Source organism: Anguilla anguilla, chromosome 14, assembly GCF_013347855.1.
Source record: "Anguilla anguilla isolate fAngAng1 chromosome 14, fAngAng1.pri, whole genome shotgun sequence".
In the NCBI taxonomy this organism is placed as follows: domain Eukaryota; kingdom Metazoa; phylum Chordata; class Actinopteri; order Anguilliformes; family Anguillidae; genus Anguilla; species Anguilla anguilla.
In genome coordinates, this window is record NC_049214.1 from 7,732,308 (window position 1) to 7,752,799 (window position 20,492).

Genomic DNA, 20,492 nt, shown 5'->3' on the forward strand with positions numbered 1-20,492 from the left:
AAAATTAATAAATATAATGGGTAATAATTGATTTAAAAAATCATTTTTGGGCTTCTGGTGGTCCTGTGAACACTCAGGTCTGTTTGTACCAGAAGGACGTGAATTGTGCTGCCACGCCTTGACTGTGTGGCTCAGTTTGGACTGTGGAGTGAGAAGACACAGCAACTGTCGGCATACTCCTTGGAGGACAGCGCAAGCTTGACCATGCTCTACCGAGCTGACTAAGGTTGCAATGAGGACGGAGACCAGCCTAAAAATATGAACTGACATTCCGAATTTGAGAAAAAAAGGCAGTGAATGTAAAAATGTATTGTAAAAGAGAAAGAAAAATAGGTTTTTAAAGCAAATACGGGTTCTGCCTCCTTCCCAAAGGCGCTTCATAGCCGCTTTCTCTTCACTGGTGTTTTGCATATGCAAATGCACAGTGGAATCACCACTTTCAGCCGTGCACCGCTCTAGTGTGACACAGCAGGTGTCTGCGCTCTCAAAAAAAAAAACACAAAGCGGGTGCCACAGAGGAATTCCTTTGTAAGCGTGACTCAATTCCCTTTGCTTAGGCAAATGGCCCGTCACACCACTCGCAACACTTGGTGGAACGGATTCGACTGAACCAACACAGCTTTTCGCACTCCGCAGAGCAGATGGTATTTGGTTCTAAAGAAGGACCATTGTACTCGGCCTCACCAAGCGTGCTCGTGTCACTTACGTTAGGTCGCGTTATGGGAGGCTCGGTCGAGGCTCAGTTGATTTGATCCCCCCTCCCCCGACAGAATTCGCAAAGCTCATTTAGAGACATTTGCCATCGCACACTTGGTCTTGTTTTCTCCTTTCAAACCTTAGTGACTGATGCGTGCTTAGCCATGCAACCATTTTGCCTGGACAGATTTTTTTGAAAAGCCATCTAGCTTTTGGGAACCTGTGGTAAGCTGTAGGACAAACTTTCCGTCATAGAAGTTTCACCGTCTCTATGTACTCATACTGTTGTATTGCCGCTTAGAGAACCAGCTGGACTCCATTGCTCTTATGGGTGATATCTGTGAGGAACTGCCACACAGTCTGTGAGACGAGAGAATAAGGGAGTGCAGTGGGTAATCATTTACACCGCATTGCAATCACCCATTCTGACAGTATGACACAGAGTCTGGTCTCCCAGCTGTATTGTCCTTGGGTGAGGCCATGCCTAGGTGTGTTTATGTAGACACAGACCCAGTTTGCTGAGGTCTGCCTTGCTTTTCTGAGAAAAACACAGAGGATTGTGGGGGATCCATCAGCATGTATTCATTTGGCAAAATGTCATTTAGAATGCTTGGGTTCAGAATGTAGAAAATAATACATTCTGTTGTAGTGATTGGGATATTTAAAAAAAGGAGTTTGAAAGGGTTATCATAAGTACTCTGGGATGATTAAATGATTGTTGTTTTCTCTGGTTAGCATGTCTTACAGTGGAAAATGGCTCAGTCAGATATTTCTTAAGCTCATTTTAACCAAGCTTTAACAGCAGATTGGCAAGACAGAAAGACTGGGAATGCTATGGCAAACCCACAACAAATAGGTTCAAGCCATGTTAAATAACTTGGGGGACAGGGTGAATAATTTGCCCAGCATGCTTTTTGTGATTGAGTAAGATGATCTCCTGCATGTAGAGCCATAAAAAGCAGGAAACCCATTTAGACCATTCTATCCTCCCATAAAAGAGATTCAAAATGTCATTGTCTAATGGAAAGTTACCACTTTGTCATGGAGGGCAAACACATTTTTCTCATATGAAGTGATTTTTTCCTTTAAAGATAAACAGCTGAGGGAGTGTCCTTACTCAGCTGCACTTTTCCTGGCAAGCATGCTTGTGTTTTGGATATTTTATGGTCCTTACACCAAAATGAAGCATGGGGTTTTGTCTAAAACAGTGAGAGTGAGTGAGAACTGCAAGACTGCAGATTCTGAAGGCATTGTCTCACCCTGTCCTTTTTGTATTGCTGTGGAACAGATGTGCTGATGTGATCTGCCAAAATACTGCAAAGCTCACAGCTGAGGTAATCGATTATTATTATTTTTTAGCTCTGGTAATTAACAACATTTATTTTACACAACGTTTTTTTCACTTAACAGATCCAGATCAACTTACAGAGTTCATATTTTTACATGCATAAAATGACAGATTACATAAGCACTCGGTAAACCAGTGACCCAGACATAATAACCTAATGGAATTTTTTTCATTTACTCTTATCACTTGTTCATGACATTCAGTCTTCATATTAGTTCATAACTTAATGAAATAAAGAGCCCCTTGATCCCTCAGCTACAGTGGAATTTGTATAATGTGTGAACCTTTCTCATTGCCTCCTAGTCCAAACCAAACAGGGAATTGTATGTCACTGCATACTGGCTCCATCCCATTAAGTCTAATGCTGAAGACATCATCCCCATGCACCTCCGAGTCATGGAATCTTTCATTAGAGTCTCAAGCCGAAACACCAGGGTCATATTTGACACATCCCAGTTGGATTAAGTGCGATTACAAGCCAAACAAACCTCTCTGCAAGTCGTCATAAGCCTTATTACATCAAGCAAGAAAGGGATTATCACAGCCCGGGAGTCAGCACTGTATTTTGTCAAGATTATTTGAGTCATTACACTTGTGACCAGTTGTTATTGCCGATAATTTGCCAACTCTGGTCAAGGTGAATTCCCTTCGGTGATAGCAGAGGAAGGGATGGCATTTCACTTTCATACAGATATTTAACAGCACATGAAGGCGTGCAAAATACATTTTTTCCAGTTTTCATTATGGACTGGACTATACCGAAGCCCCACTGGTTTTAGTCCCCTCCAAATCATGCCTGTACGATACAACTGTTTTCAAATCACACTGGTCGATACTGTCGAATATCCATTTGCACTCTTATTATTTCTACTCTTCGTTAAATTATGTACATTTAGCATCATTACATTATTACATTATAGGCATCATGGCACAACTGTTTCACCCAAGCTTTAGTTTTTTGTCAAAAGTCTTGTGACCTTTGCTGAAATGAAGGTATCTGATTGTGAATTGAATGTTCCAATGAGCGCTAATTGGCTTGAAACTTCAACAGTCCCCATTCCAATCAACTATCAGCTTTCAGTCTTGACCCCATTGACACAGAGATCACGCAGGTCAGTGTGTCAGCGTTGGATTCAGGGTTGACATTTTGTTTTATTTTACAAGCTAGGCCACTTCAGTGACATTTTAGTGAATAACCTTAATATGAGTTAATTACACTGGAGCTCACCAACTTACAAACCTGTGTGTACCAACTGAGGTAGAATTAATAAAGGGTCTTTGATTCCTTTTCTTGTCCCTAATGAGCCATGGCATTGTATCACAATGTTCTGACCACTAAAACATGCACAGAATAGCAGCTCTGGGGAATTTCTTTCTGTGAAAAACGGCTGAGAAAGATCTCTCCTCAAGATCAGTGTCCAGTCTAACCTTCTCCGCTCCCTGTAGAGCAGTCGTGCAGACCTCACACATTGACCAGGCAATCTGGTACTGCAGATGCATCCCCTCTTTATATCTCTGTTTGCTCTTTTGCTGTGGATTCCACAGGCCTTTGTGGTTCTTGCAAATGTAAACATATTTCCATTTACAAAGATGATGCTGGCTTTTGCCTTCTGTGAAGGAAACGTCTTTATTGGGAGCATTTAAAAGTAGCCTAATATTAAGTGTTTTGGTGTTAGTTGCAGTATCACCGCTTCCCCACATGTGAGTATATGCCAATAACACATACATAAAGCAAAGAGTGTGAAATAACTGTGTTTATTTTATGAACGCTTAAACAGATGTTCAGGCCTTATTCCAATGTCAGCTTTCCATTTCCCGCTGAAAACAGTCATTTTCTAGTATTTCTCCGAGCAGTGTCTTCTATTTTTCGTATTTGCTAAACCACAGGGTTTAGACTTGTTTATACAGCGTTGAAGAATACACCGTGAACTTTTTCCAGTGAATATGTGGCTGTAGCCCTCCTTGCGTGTAGTCATGGAGGGAAAGAGAGGGCCTGGTCTCTCTGAGCAGTCTGCTGGTAGACCGAACACTGGGGAGCCAGGGCTGACAGTGGAGCTCACAGCTGAGGGAATCAGTAATTACTTAGTACACCTTCATGCGCAACGCTTAATGAAGTTCTGAAGGGAGCTGTGCCCCCCCCCCCCCCCCCCCCCCCCCCCCCCTCCCCAGTTCTGTGGCTTTGCTAAGCCTGAGTGAATGAATCAACGCCCCCTCCCCCCCGCTCTACAGCAGGGTTAATTGAGTGAAGGGAGCCTGGCGACCAGTGGGGATGTGATTAGCAGATGTTCGGGGGTGAAATGACTATTCAGGCCTGTAAATGGAATAAAAATGGAGGCGGTGATTGAGTTTGTGCTGGGGGTGGGGGTGACGGGGCCAGGGGGCCATACTCAGCAGCTGGGGCCGGCCCAGATTGAGAGGGAAGTTGAGGAGGGGGCTGTTGACCTATTCTCCATGTTGCGTGGGTTTTGTGTGTGTACATTCTTCTGATGAGCAGTGATATTTAAGACCCTCCCTTGGCCAAGCTTAGTCTCTCCCCTGCTTCAATACCTGTGCCCTCATCTCTTATGCATGTTATGGGCATCCTGGGCCACAGTCTGGATCAGCTATTGTGAATTTTACATCTAACAGGCAGTGGCATCAGTGAGGACTCACCCGTAGCATTGGGCTCATCACTCTTCTCTTTCCCACACTGTGTCCTCCCACCGTGACACAAATGAAACAAGGAAAGCTTGGGCCTCATACTCGCACAACAAACACACACTTCATACTCACATTTTACTCCCTGTGATGTCAACGCATCATCATTTGAGCTTTATCAGGGCTTTACGAAAGAAACAAGTTTTAGGGAGCGCTCGACATCATCATACTACAGGTGGCTGTACGGTCTCAAACTGCTTCAGACCCCAGGCAGGGTAATGTGGCAAATGCTTGTGAACCCCATACAGACACGTGACAATCACAGCGTTTCCCATCTGTATCCTCCTGTTGGTCTACTACTAACGGAAGAACTCACATTACGGTGTCCTTTAACTGATTTTCCATTCCAAATGCAGATTCCAAATTTTTCAGATTTATTGTCTGCCCCTCTCCCCCTCATTCTAGAAATCATTCTAAAATACGATGATGGAGCATATTCCAAATCTTAAGTGTCCCTGCATGTGCTGTAAATCCCTGAGAGTTTGCTGAAGGGTTGGGGGGCGTAGGCGGGGTGGGATTAGGGCGTGTGCTGAGGGATTCTGTGTTAGCTCCTAGGTTCTGCAGACTCCAGCTGGGACCCGTTTCCATATCCCTGCTGGGCCATCACTGGGATGTCCATCTGCAATCTGTGCTCATTTAATTGGGTCTGACACACATGGACAGCTAGGGTCAACTGCTGCTCCTGTCTTTGGACCATTGGGCCCAAAGAAACTCAAACCATGTGTGGCTGGGAGGAGTCAGAAATGCTTATTGGCCAGAAGAGTACAGTGAACAAGACTTCATCTTCTTAACTATAAAGAAAGTAAGCTGATGTGAGGCTAATGGACTATGTGTCTTAAAAACAATGATGAAAATAATCAAGAGATAAAAAGTCTGTTGACTCAGGGTTGTTGGGTGGCTCATTAGGTGAAGGCGCCACCCTGTAGTGCACGGACGAGCCCCACAGCCTCGGATGGGCCACCGTGCCAGTGCAGTGTCTGTTGACTGGAAGGGATGGTTCCATGGTATATCACTTATCTGTGTTTATCTCTGACCATAATGTTGCGAGGTACACAATATTGAAGATGGTGGAGTCCAGTGCCAAATAGGCTACTTGTCCAGCAGAATGAAATGTTTAAGATTTCCCTCTCTGGATGAAGTCAGGAGTCCGTCATCAGCTTGAAGTGCACAGTTTTTCCATTCCTCCAGTCTTTCAGTTTCCACTCTGTTTTCATTAAATGGGTCCTGATGGCTTCAGCATGTCTGCTCTTCTCGGTCAAGCGGAACCCGCCGCATTTTGACATAATTGAAATAAAGGGTTGATGTTTTGTTATACAGAAGAAATGTGCTGAAGATCAGGTATTCCATGCTCAAAAGAGGCAGAGACTGGAGCAGACCATTCAGCACACATCTGTTTTGTCCTGGTGAATTAAAGGCAAACGCCGAATCTTACTGTTTTTACATCATGGAAAATGCTGCCATTGGAATGATTCATTATGCCACAAGCCATTTCTATTAAGAATTATTTGATAATATTATTTTAATCTTTACTGATGGTGAACTGGCCAGTTATGATCACACACGCCATCAGTTTGTGGAGCATTGTATTTATTTGTAAGGGCTAGCCCATGTACACATCTACAGCCTGCATGCCATGGACCTGGGGTGGGTGTGCATAGGGCCTGGCTTTCTACTAAAAGCAAAATAATCTGTTTTGCCTATTGATTGACGCTTTGGTGGTATGATTTTGAAATGAGTGGAAGGTGTCGGTGCAGTGCACACATTCCCACTTGCTAATGGAGGTGTTATAAAAAGCCATGGGAATCCCATGCTGGGTTCCTAATTGCCTACGCTCTGTTAATACGCAGAGTTGTTAATAATGGATCCAATATTCTTTCGGGGAGTTTGGACAGAATAATGGTGTTTCCATTTATTCCTTCAACTGTGGAAAGCAGCTGTGTTTATAATTGGTGCGTGCTGTGATTTGTTGGGCTTTAGTGGATTTTTTTGTAGTATAATTTCATTCATTTAAGGAGACGTGACTCCTTGGATTGCCATGTCAGGGGGATACACCTTAGATGAATGAGATATCAGCACATCCTTTTCACAAGCATCTAGCGGTCACCCAGTTACTGTATTTCAGTGCTGTATTCTATCACCGATGTTTCATGCAATACCCTCAGCTAATGTTGTTAAGTGAAGGGCTTTTGTGTCCTTCAGTCTACTTGAAATGGTCTTGTTTGTGCTTTTATTTGGAGCCCAAGAAAAGATTTCCCTGTCATGCTTTTGTATGAGAGACTTGGGAAAGATGAGTCACTTTTTAAATGATTTCATTTAACCACCAGGGGAATAGGCAATTGTGCGTAATCATCATTTCTGTAGTTGTGCATCCATGGAAACAAAATACCTGAAAAGTAATGCAATTTACAACTGATTGAATGAGAGTAAGTTGTGTGCAGATGAGACGTGTGGGTAAATTTGGCATGTTCTCTATACTTATGTCATTACTTTTTAGTGCTTTTTTGTGGGAAAAAGTTTTTCTCTTTAATCTCTGGGGTCAGTTGTTTATTACGTCATTTGGACATGTTATACACATCACAGGTCTGTTTGAATAGTACAGGTTTTATCTGTGATCAGTTGGGACATTGAAACTGCTTTAATAACTTTAACAGCTTAACAATTTGTTGCTCATATAAGCAGACTACTATTAGCTACTAACTGCTTAACATGGCTCCAGTTTACATAGGAAAATTAATTCTTCATTTGGTCAACTGGATGACAATGATTTTTTCTTTACTTTTCCTGTAAGGAAAGAGCACTCATCCTTTGTCTTCAGCATAAAGGTTGGTTTCTCCAAGCAGACGTAACATTGTATGCGTTATATTTCCACGTCATCATTATGACAAGCATTCTTGAATTGACAGGTACCCCTGCTCCATATGCATTTGTTTTGTGAAGGGGTGTCTGTGACATTGGAAAAAAATCTACTTCGATTGGCTGAGGTGGTGTTAGATTCAAGTTGGAAATACAGGGCGATGCAGGTTGTAGATGTGAATAAGTGCACTTTGTTAAGCTTGTTCTTGGTTGCCTGTATGTAGGATGTGGCATAGCTCCCCATGTCTTACTCTCAGTTGCATCAGGCCTACTTTAGGATGCAATAAACACTTGTCAACTTCGAAACTGACCAAAAAGATAAATAAAAAGTGGCATTTTCATTTACATTTGTAGAACATTACCCTTAATAACAATATTTATGTAATTGTGAGACAACTATTTGCATTAACAAGCCTGGGGATAGAAAAGTGATTCTGTTACTTAGACTTTGTGTGATTCGATGAGAAAAACAGAATTAAAATAATTTCTTATGCGACAGCCCTGCACATTGAAATCACACTGCAGGGGTTCCAGTGGGAAGGGTCTCCAGGGCTGTAGGATTCCATGGTGGGTGGCGGTCCTACAGGGGTAATTACAGGGCTGCTGATTGGCAGCCCGAGATTGGGGCTGTTTACGCGTTTCCTCCCAGAACGTAATGAGAGGTGCGCGTTAACGCACTCGAGGGTGGAAAATAAAGCACGGGCTCCTTTCCTTCGAGCGAGCGTCTGAACAGCTGGCTGATGACGGCTGGTAATCTGGGTCTGGTTCGCGGCCTCGTCGTGTTGCTGCTTTTACTGCCTTTTCTTTCCAGCGAGAAAACGGCTATTAGGCGTTCACTGGAAGAAGCCCCTAAGTTCAGGTGCTCAGTGTTTCTGTCGGTTAATCAGCTTGGGGGGGTTACTGTAAAGTGGGGGTTTGAAGGAGGGTCTCCCAAGTAGGCCTTTTTCTTTTCTTTTCCAACATGCTTTGGATGTTTCAATACAAATATTCATTCACGACTCCAGGAATGGGCACATACTCAATAAAAAAAGCCTGAACTGCACGTCTCATTTTATCTGAAGAACAAGCAACAGACGTGAATGCAGGGTTCCTTGCTTCAGTCTCGTGTGTTGTAACAAAAGTATAGACTGGACAGGGACGTATTGCCTGTGCGTCTGTAAAACAGTGATTTCTTGGAAACAGATCAATGGTTCTGTCATTGAATCCGGGAAGTCGCTGCGATACTACTAGCATTGTATTGGATACACTGATAAAGTTTGTGCTACTAAGCCCTTGCGCTCACACACAAACACACATGATACCATCGGAGTGGACGGAGGACGGAGTGTGGCGCAGTGGGTAAGGAACTGCGCTTGTAACCGAAAGGTCGCAGGTTCGAATCCCGGGTAAGGACACTGCCGTTGTACCCTTGAGCAAGGTACTTAACCTGCATTGCTTCAGTATATATCCAGCTGTATAAATGGATACAATGTAAAGTGCTAAGTAAAAGTTGTGTAAGTCGCTCTGGATAAGAGCGTCTGCTAAATGCCTATAATGTAATGTAATGTAATGTAATACCAAAGTGGCGGATGCAAAAGGCCTTTGACGCTGTGCGGTGGGTAGGCCTGCAGCACATGCACACGCCTCGAGCGTTTACCGTCGTTAATACGTTTGCTGTACACAAAGTTTTAGAACCATTGTCGCTGTATTCTTCCACTGCACTTAAGGTGCACGGAGTCTGTCTGAACAGTACCGAGTTGAACATTCATTTCCTCCCGGCATAGGGGGAACTGGAAAATATTATGAAAAACGGATAGCCATGAAAGGGAGAGAAAATAAAAAGAAGATGAGATTCACATGTGTGGCATTTGTCCCACCGCGAAAGCCGTTTCAATTTGGGCCTCATCAAGCCGTCGTGCCAGCGCAGGGAAATTTTTGTATTGGAGATTCTGTTCGTATATTTTGTAGCAACCGCTCATTTGAAGGCAAATCTGGCACAGGCCTACGTGTGCGTTACTGCGTATTCCTCCCGGATCATCAGCGCGACACTATTGATTTGGTCTCGACTTGCCATTAGGAGATGCGCAGACTTCCATTTGAAATGCATTATTCAGTTATTCAGAGTGCCAGGACCAGAGGGAAGCCTTAAATGCATCTAGGTGTTCAGATGTCTTTTATCTTTCCTCCTGCCTCTGGTTTGACCGATCTCCCCTCTTCGAAGTGAAAGCCTTTGCGGTATCTGAGATGGGAGCTGCCAGAAGGAATCGATTGTTGGAACTGCGGCATGAGTGGATCTGCTTCGACGCACCGTGTTTGTAAACCGATCTTCCAGCTAGAGTACCAGGTCTTACTTAGATAAGGTTCGGCCCACCCTTCACCCAGAACTCAATACGTAGCAGCGACTGCCAGTTTAAAACTGGCCTTTCCCCCTATTTTCAGAGGGAAAAAAGCCAGAGAGGAACTTAGAAGACTAAATGAGTACTTTGCTGAGTGTGCTGAAAAAAGAGGGAGTATCGTATGATACCTAATACCGATGGCTGTTGTATTTGTTTTAAATGGAACCTAATCCTATCATTCCAACCCACCATCATTGTATGCACTGCTTTTCATACAATAGGAAATTTTAACATGCACTTAGTACTAGTTCAAAATAGAGCCTTACAGTTCAGTGAAAACTGACCCAAATATTTGTGAAAAATATTTCAGGAGTAGTTCAGTTGCCAATTCTAGCCAAACAAAGTCTAGCCCCATTGAGGTGCTCTGTGGTCGTTATATGACCATTGGATTTACACGAGAAACAGATGAGTAAAAAAAGTGAACCCTCGATATAATTTACTGGAGCATCAGCGGGGGAGACCCGCTGCCCTGCAGCCGTTCCCAAAAGCCCCTCCATCACAGGGGGGCTGGGCGTGTGCTCCTCGGCGGGGGCCCTTAACGGTCATCGAAACGGCACCCAGACATTTTATGATGAGCAGAAATGTATGAATGAAAACAAACATTCTTCCCAGCGCTCCGGGGAGTCCCCAGCGCCCAGCCTTAGCTGACTGCAGCTTTGTTGTTTTAACCCAGTTCCTGCTGTGAAATATGGCCGCCATGCGGAGCCCGTCAGTGGGCGTGTCCGGGCTGTCAGGCTCAGTCCCGGGCTGGAGAGAGGGGCCGTTTCCTCTGTCGAGCCCTCTGTCTGACACAAAAGCAGTGTCTACAGAGGACTCTTTTTGGAAAGCAGAAAAGCAATATTAATGATCGTTTTTAGGGAAGACTTTTTCCCCTCATTACTTCATTTCTTTAAGTCTCTATAGTCTTTTGGGTGCAGTGAAAACATTTCCCCTTTTTTCATTACTGTTCCTAAGCTGCACATTTTATGGCATGCGTTTTATCTGAAGGAATAGTCTCTGAGTACGTAGAATAACTGTTATTGTTTGAATTGTAGTTATACTATTGAAGTAACATAGCCTTGTTGTTGTTTCAACCCTGAAAGGTTCTGGACAAAAACATGGCGCACTTTCTTGAAAGGGGTTGTGGTGTTTCTATTGCTAATGTAATTAACCCAGAGGAATCCAACCATATGGATTGGCTAAATGTTGATGGTTGAAAGATACCTTGCCTCCTCAAATGAGTTTAAGTGACAGTCTTTAAGATAAGCTCTGGTTTCAGTGTGCTGTCTACTTGTGTTTACATTCAAAGCTTTCGACCAATTCAAAGGCTTTTGTTTAAAGCAGGTTTGATTAGCCAGGAAACCAGAGATCTACGGGAATAATCTGAACAGATGCTTTTAAAATAAATTCCCTCAGTCATTTTGGGGAAAACTGGCATGTAATGGGCTATTTGCACTCTGTGCTTGAGTAGTGAATCCTGAATTGTTTTGGAGTTGCTAGGAAAGCGTTCCCTCTTCGAGGGCTTCCTTTTTTTTCCTGTGAACTGACCGTGAATGAGTGGGGTGCAGGGCACAAGCACAGCTGAGCGTTTCTGGGCTCTCCCTGAAAGTTGTTAAAAAAAAAAACAAAAAAAAAAAAAAAACAGGCTTTTACCAGCATGACCTAGAAGGAGTGGATGACCTCCAGTAACCCAGCGGGTGCACCCTGTTTGGAGGAAGGCTGAAAGACTCTGCGGGTCCTGGCCACACCCTCGCTGTTCCTCCCTCTCTGGTGGCTCTTTGGTGGAGCTGGCTGCACTGACTATACCCTGCTGTTAGGAAAGATCCGCTACTTATTCACCGAGCATATGCCCATCTCTCAAGGATCTTAGAGTATGGACTAGGTGTCTTTTATCCTTTAGCCTTAGCCTTTTCCCACGTCCTCTCTCTGAATTGCACACCCGTTGTTGGCACAAACGATTGGCACACACATGCTGCGATATTTATCAGAAGGGACTGAGTGGTTGTGCAGCTGAGTCCCCTGTTGCTGTTCCTAGATGGCCACAGGCTGCTAGCACAGGGATGGCCAATAGTCTGTTTGCCTAGGTGTGAGGCCTAGGTGTGAGGAATGCCCATGTGGACTCCTGTGACCCAGGTGGACCACGGCAGCAAATGATGGAACCTTCTGTGGATCGCAATCCGTTTCCACGCATCGTCTGAACCAAGACATTGACCCTTTTGTTCTGCGCCCTGTAGACATGACCTCACTCTTCTCAGACTCCCTGAGACTCTTAATGGCACTAAAGCTTGTGGTGGAATAACAGACAAGTTGGCCTTGTATAGTGTGTGTCATTCATATGCACTCATGGCAGTGGGGTCTGAAGATGTCTGCAGCCGTTTGCGAGTCCCCAAGCCTGACTTTCTCTTTTAGGTGCAAGTGTATGTAAAGATTCAACTGCCTACTCCATACACAGGAAGTGGATGCTTAAGCATTAGCTGTAAAGTTGTGACTAAGATTTTAATTGCCTAGTTTTCTATCATTGTTTGGTTATAACATTGTTAACACCATTTCATTAAAAACCACAACTACTTGTAATGTCAGCTTAGTGGTTTAAAGTATCAAAAAAAAACTTGAATGTACTAAAATATGATTTATTGCTCATACTGCCTTGGCTTCTGTTGCTTATATTCAATCGTTTATTAGGAGAACAGGGAGAATAGGAAGCATTTTACCCAACAAAACCAAGTGTTTCCATGTATAGAGTTACAGCAGCAAGGGCTGCTCCATTTCCCGGTGCCATTAAGGAAGTTCCTGATTATGTCATAGATGATAAGGAAGCAACAGCTGTGCATAATACGAGCATAATAGGTACTCGGGGAATTAATATGTCACCTTAGAGTTTTGACAACCTATAGTGCATGTACCAATATGTAGCTATATTTACAGTTGCGTGTAAAGATTAACTACCTGAACTTTTGAACATAGATTGTATATGGTATGAATCATCCATTGTTAGGACTGGGCTTGGCATGTTGTTAGTAACTGGAATTTACAGTCAGCAAAGGTGTTATCTCTTTTCCTGAAACACAACTTGGCTTTCATGTTCAGAATGGCACTTGTTTCAGTTGAGAAAGAACAGTAAGAGCTACTGATCCTCAGGTTGCGCCACAGGGACGTCTCTTCATTTCAAGGGCTCGCCAGCCATTTCATCTGCATTACGCCGTGGCACTCAGAAAACAAACCTTTGGATGCCCCGTCACTCCCCATCAATTAAACCCAACTGTCATAAAACCGGGGCCTCCAGCTTGGCTCCTGAGCCTTTGCAAGTTCTCCCGGCACTAAAACACTCTCTTGTTAGGGCCTGAAAATTAGCCATACAGCCAGCTAATGCTGGCAAGGAGGTGCCCACATTAGGCCCGTTATTGCCTGGAACCAGAAGTTGAGTGAAAGAGGGGTCAGCCAAATAGTAGCGTGCCTGTGTGGCTCCTGCCGCAGGGGTCAGGGGGTCGCGCGACGAGGCGATGCAGGTGGCAGCAGAGTCGGTCCGCTAAGCGAACGCAGGCCTCTGTAATTGGAGCTGCGCTATGTTTTACGGCTCCCCGGGCCCACGGGTCAGCATCCGCAGCGCTCAGAAATAAAATTATGCGCATCGTAAATTTTTTTTTGTGCCTGCACAAATATTGCTTCCTGTACCATAATTAGAAGGATATTAACGCTATTGATCTTATTTCATGAAGTTATTGCTTCCCTGCAGTCTTTTCTCATCATGGAGCTGAAAGGTGTTGCTTTGACCAGGACTCCATATTTTAACGTCATGCCTGTGGGAAATGAAGGTTTGTCTTTAAATTTAAACCACAGCACACCTTTTTAGGGTTTAGGCCATATTTAATGTGTGAAGCAGTGTTGCACTGCTTACTGAAAAACCATGTCTCTGAACACCTTGACTGATGAATTTCCCTTTTTGGCAATCTGGGTAATAAATTTCATTATGAACAGCAAGGATTATGAATGAAGAAAGAAAGCTGTGGAGGAGTTGGATTGATATTGTGCCTGGTACCAAACGTACCTCCTCTTCATTACAACACAATATCTTTCAGAACAGTCTGGTTTTATATATATTTTTTTTAACTTTATTTTATGGGTCTGCCAGTAGTTGATGGATTTATTAAACACTGGGCGATGGAAACAGTGGCTGGAATCGGCTGTTGGTTGTCTCAGGAACAGGACAGCTGTTTGCACGATTGCACTGACAGTAGGTACATTGTAAGTCACCACAACATAGGGATCAAGGCAGGATATGCTGGCTGCTGACTGGAAGGGAAGACTCCAGTCTTAAATATGTGCCCAACTTCTTCATGTCTGACTCACTCCCCCGTTGGTTAGAATGACCCTTCCTGCAATTATCTACTTATTATATTCCACTGACCCTGGAGAGCCCAGGTCAAAGGTCAGGGGTCAAAACTCCAAAGTAGGTCACATCCAGCCTAGGCCCCCAATCCCCCATTGAGTTTCCCTGTGGTTTTGTTCTATTTGTTGTTGCTTTATTACAGATCCTCTGTGATGTGAAATTTGTCTTCCGAAATTTAACCACAAACGTATGTGACCCCATGCTAGGGGTTGCACAGTGCCAGCTCACTCCATGTTTTATTCATATTAATATTCGTATCAATATTATAAAAGCAAATCAGTGTGGCTATGACCACTATAAAATGACCATCACCTCCTTTAGTAAGCTGTAGAATTATGGCATGGTTTAAGAACAGTTATGCCATGACTAATCTACACTTGGCATAACACTCAGATTTTTAAGGAGGTTCACCCCTGTTTAAGTGGGATGACAGAGACTGTGATATTGTGAATGGAACCTTAAGTATTCATCACTGTATACTGACAATAATCTAATTGTTTTTCATTCAGGTAAAACGGCTTCATGTTCTGTTGTGCATCTAAAAGTATGGAATCACTGGAGGGCCAGTTGTTCAGTTAATGTTTCTTTCCAAAGCTGTGAAAGGCTCTCTTCAGTGCTGGCCTGTCCATTAAGGCACATAGGTGAATGCCTAGGCCCCTGGCATGGTTAATGGGCCCCCACGTGGGTTTTTATTTATTTATTATTTTTATTATTAATTATTTCGGGGCCCATTTTCAAGATCTTGTCTAAGGCTGCACAGACTCATGTGCCGTCTCTGGCTCTATTGTTCAAGATATGTGCTTAGTCGTCTTTGACTAAGACCATCCCAGATCATCTCTGATATCAGGGATAGTTCCCCTTTTTTGGAGGGTAGGGGGTGGGATGGAAACACTGAGGCTGTTTGTTGTGAAAGACTGACCGGGTCAAAGTTTTCCCTTAAGATGTTCACAATCTTACCCTCCCCCGAAGGTCTGCCAAGAAGGCATCATTCATTTAAGAAACAAACATGACATCCTTCCAGCCTGCTCCGCTTGGGTCTGACCTCACTAAGATGGGGCTAATACCCCCCCCCTAATGGGAGATGGGCGGTCGTGGTGAAAATGATCTGGGACTCCTCTGAACCAGACAGTCAGCAGTACACACCAACAAAGGCTCCACACTCCCAGACAATGTAGAGTTTATGTTTGGGATTTTCATTAAGGGGGACAGCGAAGGAAAAAGAATGGAACCTTGTGACTTCATTCCCCAATGGAGCATTCCAGAACCCTTACGCTGTCAATTTCATTCTGCCAAATGAATTCCCAGCTGTACGGCAGGGATTGGTGCTGTCTTTCCTCTTTCTTGAAATGTATTTTAGGGCCTGAGCAATCAAAATCTAAGTGAGATGTTCCCGTTCTGTTAGAACCATGTAACAGTTCTGCACATATAGACAAAACCGTCCCAACTTTTCAGATTTTTGTACAATTCCCTATGGCTGTCAGATACATTGTAGGCCTTCACGGTTTCAACTAAATTCTATTTCTCACAGGAAATACAGTAGACCCAGACATAAATCTTGGCCGCAATATCTTAACACATGGAATTTATGTAAATTGTATTGACCATGCTAATGATTTTGGTTTCGATTTGTTTATTTGTTCAGCTTTGTTTGCAGTTTTAAATTTCAATGTGTAAGAAGTTATAAAATGAAAGAGAGAGGCTGAGGCACGCCTCTGAGTAAAAGCCAGAGCATTAATGCAGAGATCTAGCAGAATCTCTTGGCAAGCGATTCAGTGGGGTTTGTTTTTTTGCCAACCAACCATGGCATGTGTCTAACAACTGATGATTAATCCGAATTTACAGTTGCCTGATGCATTGTGTTGACAGCACCAAAAATCAGCGTTGTTGTTGACGGCACTGAGGCAGTACAAAGATAGGTGCCTGTCTTACAGTAACTCTCTTACAGGGATGTACAGTGCAGTGGTTTATTACATCTGCACAGACTGCACTGTTTTCTCAATTGAGTGTAAAATATGAAAGGGCAAAATGTGCACCTTACATCTGTTTTTTGCCAAAATGTCCCATTGTATTAAAGTTTTTCAGGCTTGTAGCTAATATATTCTCTAGCTGGTGCTCAGTGGCTGCTCCCCCTACAGAGTTGTGAATTTATGTGCTATGCAGCTGGTGTGAAAACACTGTCGTGTTTGCACAGGAAAGCGGAGCGTGGGTCACACCTGGGGATGTAAGCAGGAATGGGGGACAGCCTCTTGCCTGACAGCCTTGTAAAAGTAAGGTACCCTAGGTGACAGAAACCTTCCCTGTCGCTGTGTGAGCTTTTCCTCGGAAAGGCGGACAGCTGGATGAACTCCCTCTGCAAACAGGACCCTCCACTGGCTTTTGGCAGTCTCCACATAGCTTCAGCTCCATTCTTCAGTGCATCACTGTACCTCTCCTCAAAGCTGGAAATTCCCCCATCCAGCTGGTATCTGATGGCTTGTGTTTGCCACTGAGGTGAAAAGCATGTAGTATTTAGCCTATGTTGTGTTGGCGGTAGAAAAATATCTCAGAGCCCCCTTGTCATTTAAGGTTTAAAGTTTAATGGGAAATTGGGGGAAATTCCAGTTTTTATTCAAATCGAAAATGGATGTTGCTGTAACTGAATAAAGACACATTACAAGCAGTAACATTAGGTCATTAAGGGATCATATTCATTAGGTTTAATAATTTTCTCATGGGTGCCGTACAGCAACTTTTCATGTATTACAGCATCGGCTCATGTAGTTCAATGGAATCCATTTTACCATACCAAAGTTTCCAAAATTGAGGTTTGTTGGCAATCTTCTTTTTTTTTTTGTCAAGCTTAAATAACAGTGATATGGTGGATTACTACAGTGCGTGCTGTAGTGTATCAGTATCTAAGGTATGTGTGATTAAACTTGTCCTGCCCTGAACCCAGCTTTACTGCAGATTTATGCAAAGCCTAGATAAACTCCAGAGAAACTGCTGGAATGAACCTGTGAGTATCTCTGGAGATTAGATTTCATTTGTTATAACCACACCCGCTGCATCACAACACTGAGACGGTGTGAATTCATGGTGCAGTTAAACCTGCCAGGATTTTGTTTTGTTCAAACCTCAGTTTACAAAGAAACAGCCTAATGTTGATACTACTCCGTATCTACTCCGTATTTACTAAACATGTCACCATGGTTGCGAAAACAACAGAGCTGGTCTACATGAGGGTATTCACAAGTAAGGACACTATGCAGCGGTAGACTAAAAAATACAAAAGAAAATGGCTGGCTATGGTCTTGCTTTACATGATTAATACTAGACATTGTGCTGGTTCACTAATTTAAAGCCACTGCAAGGATCAATACTTGGCACTCTTTCTTGCTACTGTAATGGATGCTCAGCACTTTTTGGTGCGGTACTTTAGCCTCTCAGTGAGTCGTCAATTTAAGTAAAGGTTCAATATCCCGCGGTAGATATCTTTTTATGACTTCAGCAGAGCTATTATCTGCCATTTCATGTCAGTGAAGTTCAGGGAAGATTGGATTGGATTCTCCCGAACCGCATAGTAATACTATATGTAGGCTAAAGTTATGGTGGATTGGCACAGGCAGGCACACATGATTTTGTACTGCTATTCTACTGCGTACAGCTCCCAATATATCACTGAAAAGCGTGGTTTCAGATGGGAGTGGCAGTGTTGCCTGTGACCTGGTGTTTGCAGATACCGCCCTTATCAGCCGCTGCCTGACTCTTCGGCCGTGGCGCGGGGGGGTTGATCCGGGCTCCCCCGCACGGGTTTGTTCCCCCCCCCCCCCCCTCGTCTCTCTGGTTTCCCTCCGTCCCGGCGCGTCCCTGATGCAAAGCAGAGCTGCGCGCGCTGGAAACAAGACACCGGGCAGATTTGTGAGCTGTCGAACGTCAGCCTCCGCAAAGAAAAAAAAAACAAAAAAAAAACATACGCACTTCAAAAGTAGCGATAAAGAGGCCTACTTCAAAGGCCCAGGCGCAGCGGATTCTGGAGATCTGACACAGTCCGCCCCATTCAGGGCTGCCTGGCGAGCGCCTTCTCGCAGCGGGCCGTCCCGGTGTGTCTGAGGGCTTTATCAGTGCGCTCCTTCCTGAAGCTCTGCGCTTAGCGCGCCGTTAGCCTCCGCCGCTATCGCTCAGCTGATCGCGTGTGACGGACGTGTTCATGCAGGAGCCATCCAGCGCCTTTAAAGTGCTCTGAGCCGTTCACTGACTTTATGTTCTCCTTCACTGGTAGTGACATATACGTTGCTTATTTTATGTGCCAAAGGGAGAAAAAAACTACATTTTTAAAACTGTCGTGTAGTTACAGTGCAATAGCATTATTTGACATTTTATTAAGGTACCCAGCTCAGGGAATGATTACTCACATACTGCTGTTTATTCAGCTTACTGTAACTCGATCAATTCAAATGCGAACTAATAAGGGAATAAGGTTCGACCTTAACAAATAACCTTGTGTTAGTTGACTAACTGAGGAGTGGTAGTGTTCCTAAGAGCTCTTAGGACCTTTGATTTTTAGCTGGGTTAATAAGGAGCAGACCCAGCACAGTGTCTCAGATGTTCCATATAGGGATTGGGGGTGGGGGGTTCTCTTGAACGCTAGTAGATAAATGGATGTTAGGCGGGAAGTGAGCTGGGAGACGTCCAGCCAGTGCTCTGCAAGGAACCCTCAAGCTGACAATTGCTGTTCTTAGGCAGGTACCTGCGCCTGCCGCTCTGACTCCACAAGTCTTCATACACTCACACTCTTACTTTCTCTATCTCTCTCTCTCTCTCTCTCTCTCTCTCGTAGGTGTGGCGTTCCCAGAGTGATGTCATCGTGGGAGCTGTGAAGCCCCTCCCTCAGTAAGATGTAGTGTGCCGAGAGGCGTGTTAGCGTGAAGAAGCCTCTGCTGCGTGCTCCGGCGGTCGCCGCAGCCATCGGAGAGGGGGCGGAGAGAGCGACGGGAGACGTCAGAGGGAGATAAGATAAGCTGTTAATTATTTTCCAGAGAGCCGGGGACAGCGCCCGCCTGACTGTGCTGTTTGCTTTACTTCCCGGCAAACTGAATTCTCGCTCCGAGGAGGAATACAGCGCTTGCCCCCAGGATAAGGGATTTTTGGCGGATTTTTCCCCGGACCCCAGACTCGCGTAGGTGGACCTCGGTCAGACGGGCGCCATGTGTCACGTGATCGTGACGTGCCGCTCCATGCTGTGGACCCTGCTGAGCATCGTGGCGGCCTTCGGGGAGCTGATCGCCTTCATGAGCGCCGACTGGCTGGTGGGGTTTCCGCGGATACCCGAGGCCAAGGTCGGGCACCACGGGACCCCGGAGCCGTACCGGCCCACGCTGGGCATCTACGGGCGCTGCATCAAGGTGACGGGCCACCGACGGGGCATCCTGTGCGGGCCCTACGCCGTGCACTTCGGGGAGATCGCCAGCGGGTTCTGGCAGGCCACCTCCATCTTCCTGGCGGCGGGGATCCTGCTGCTGTGCGCCGTGGCCTTCATCTCCGTCTTCACCATGTGCTTCCAGAGCATCATGAAGAAGAGCATCTTCAACGTGTGCGGCCTGCTGCAGGGCATCGCAGGTGAGAGTCACCCGCACCCGCCGCTGTGCTGCTCCTCTCCGTACGCTATCGCCAAAATACTGCCGCGGATAGTCTCATCTTTTCAGGGTGAATCAATGCGGTACTAACTCAACACAGCTCCTGACAGGATTGTTTTCTTGATGTTTTGTAGTCTGAACTGAACCATAGTTGCGTGCGGTACTTTCTCCAGTTTTATTACCTGTTGTGTTTAATGCAGCTGAGTGCGCTGAGCCCCAGAAATGCTGGTTACGTGGGGCTGGGGAGGTGTGGGGCTATTGGGCAATTTAAACTGACAGCGTAACCACTGAGCCCCAGGGTCATTTAAACATTGACCAATCAATTAAGGCCTCCTCCTCCTCATTTAGCTGAAAGCACGTTAATGCTTGCCCTTTGCATTCTCCCTGATTTTCTTTTTTTCTCCACGCTCTTATAAAGAGAATGCAGGCCGCCAGAGGTGAGAGTGGGGGTTAATCCAGGGTTTAGGGTCCTGCCGCAAGGTCGACCACCTCGCGCCACTGTTGCCACGGGAGGGGTCAGCCCAAATATTTACACCGCCTTGTGT

At 44.8% G+C, this 20,492-nt stretch overlaps 1 protein-coding gene across 3 annotated transcripts in view; it reads left to right on the plus strand.

The window, feature by feature from the left end:
* LOC118213397 (LHFPL tetraspan subfamily member 2a protein-like) overlaps positions 1 to 20,492 on the plus strand; it is a 53,752-nt gene that overhangs the window by 18,882 nt on the left and 14,378 nt on the right. For all 3 annotated transcript variants that reach the window (XM_035392308.1, XM_035392305.1, XM_035392307.1), the window contains exon 3: positions 19,152 to 19,930. In XM_035392308.1, coding sequence (XP_035248199.1) covers positions 19,519 to 19,930 — 412 coding nt within the window. In that variant the 5' untranslated portion in view covers positions 19,152 to 19,518. The remainder of the gene's footprint in view (positions 1 to 19,151; positions 19,931 to 20,492) is intronic.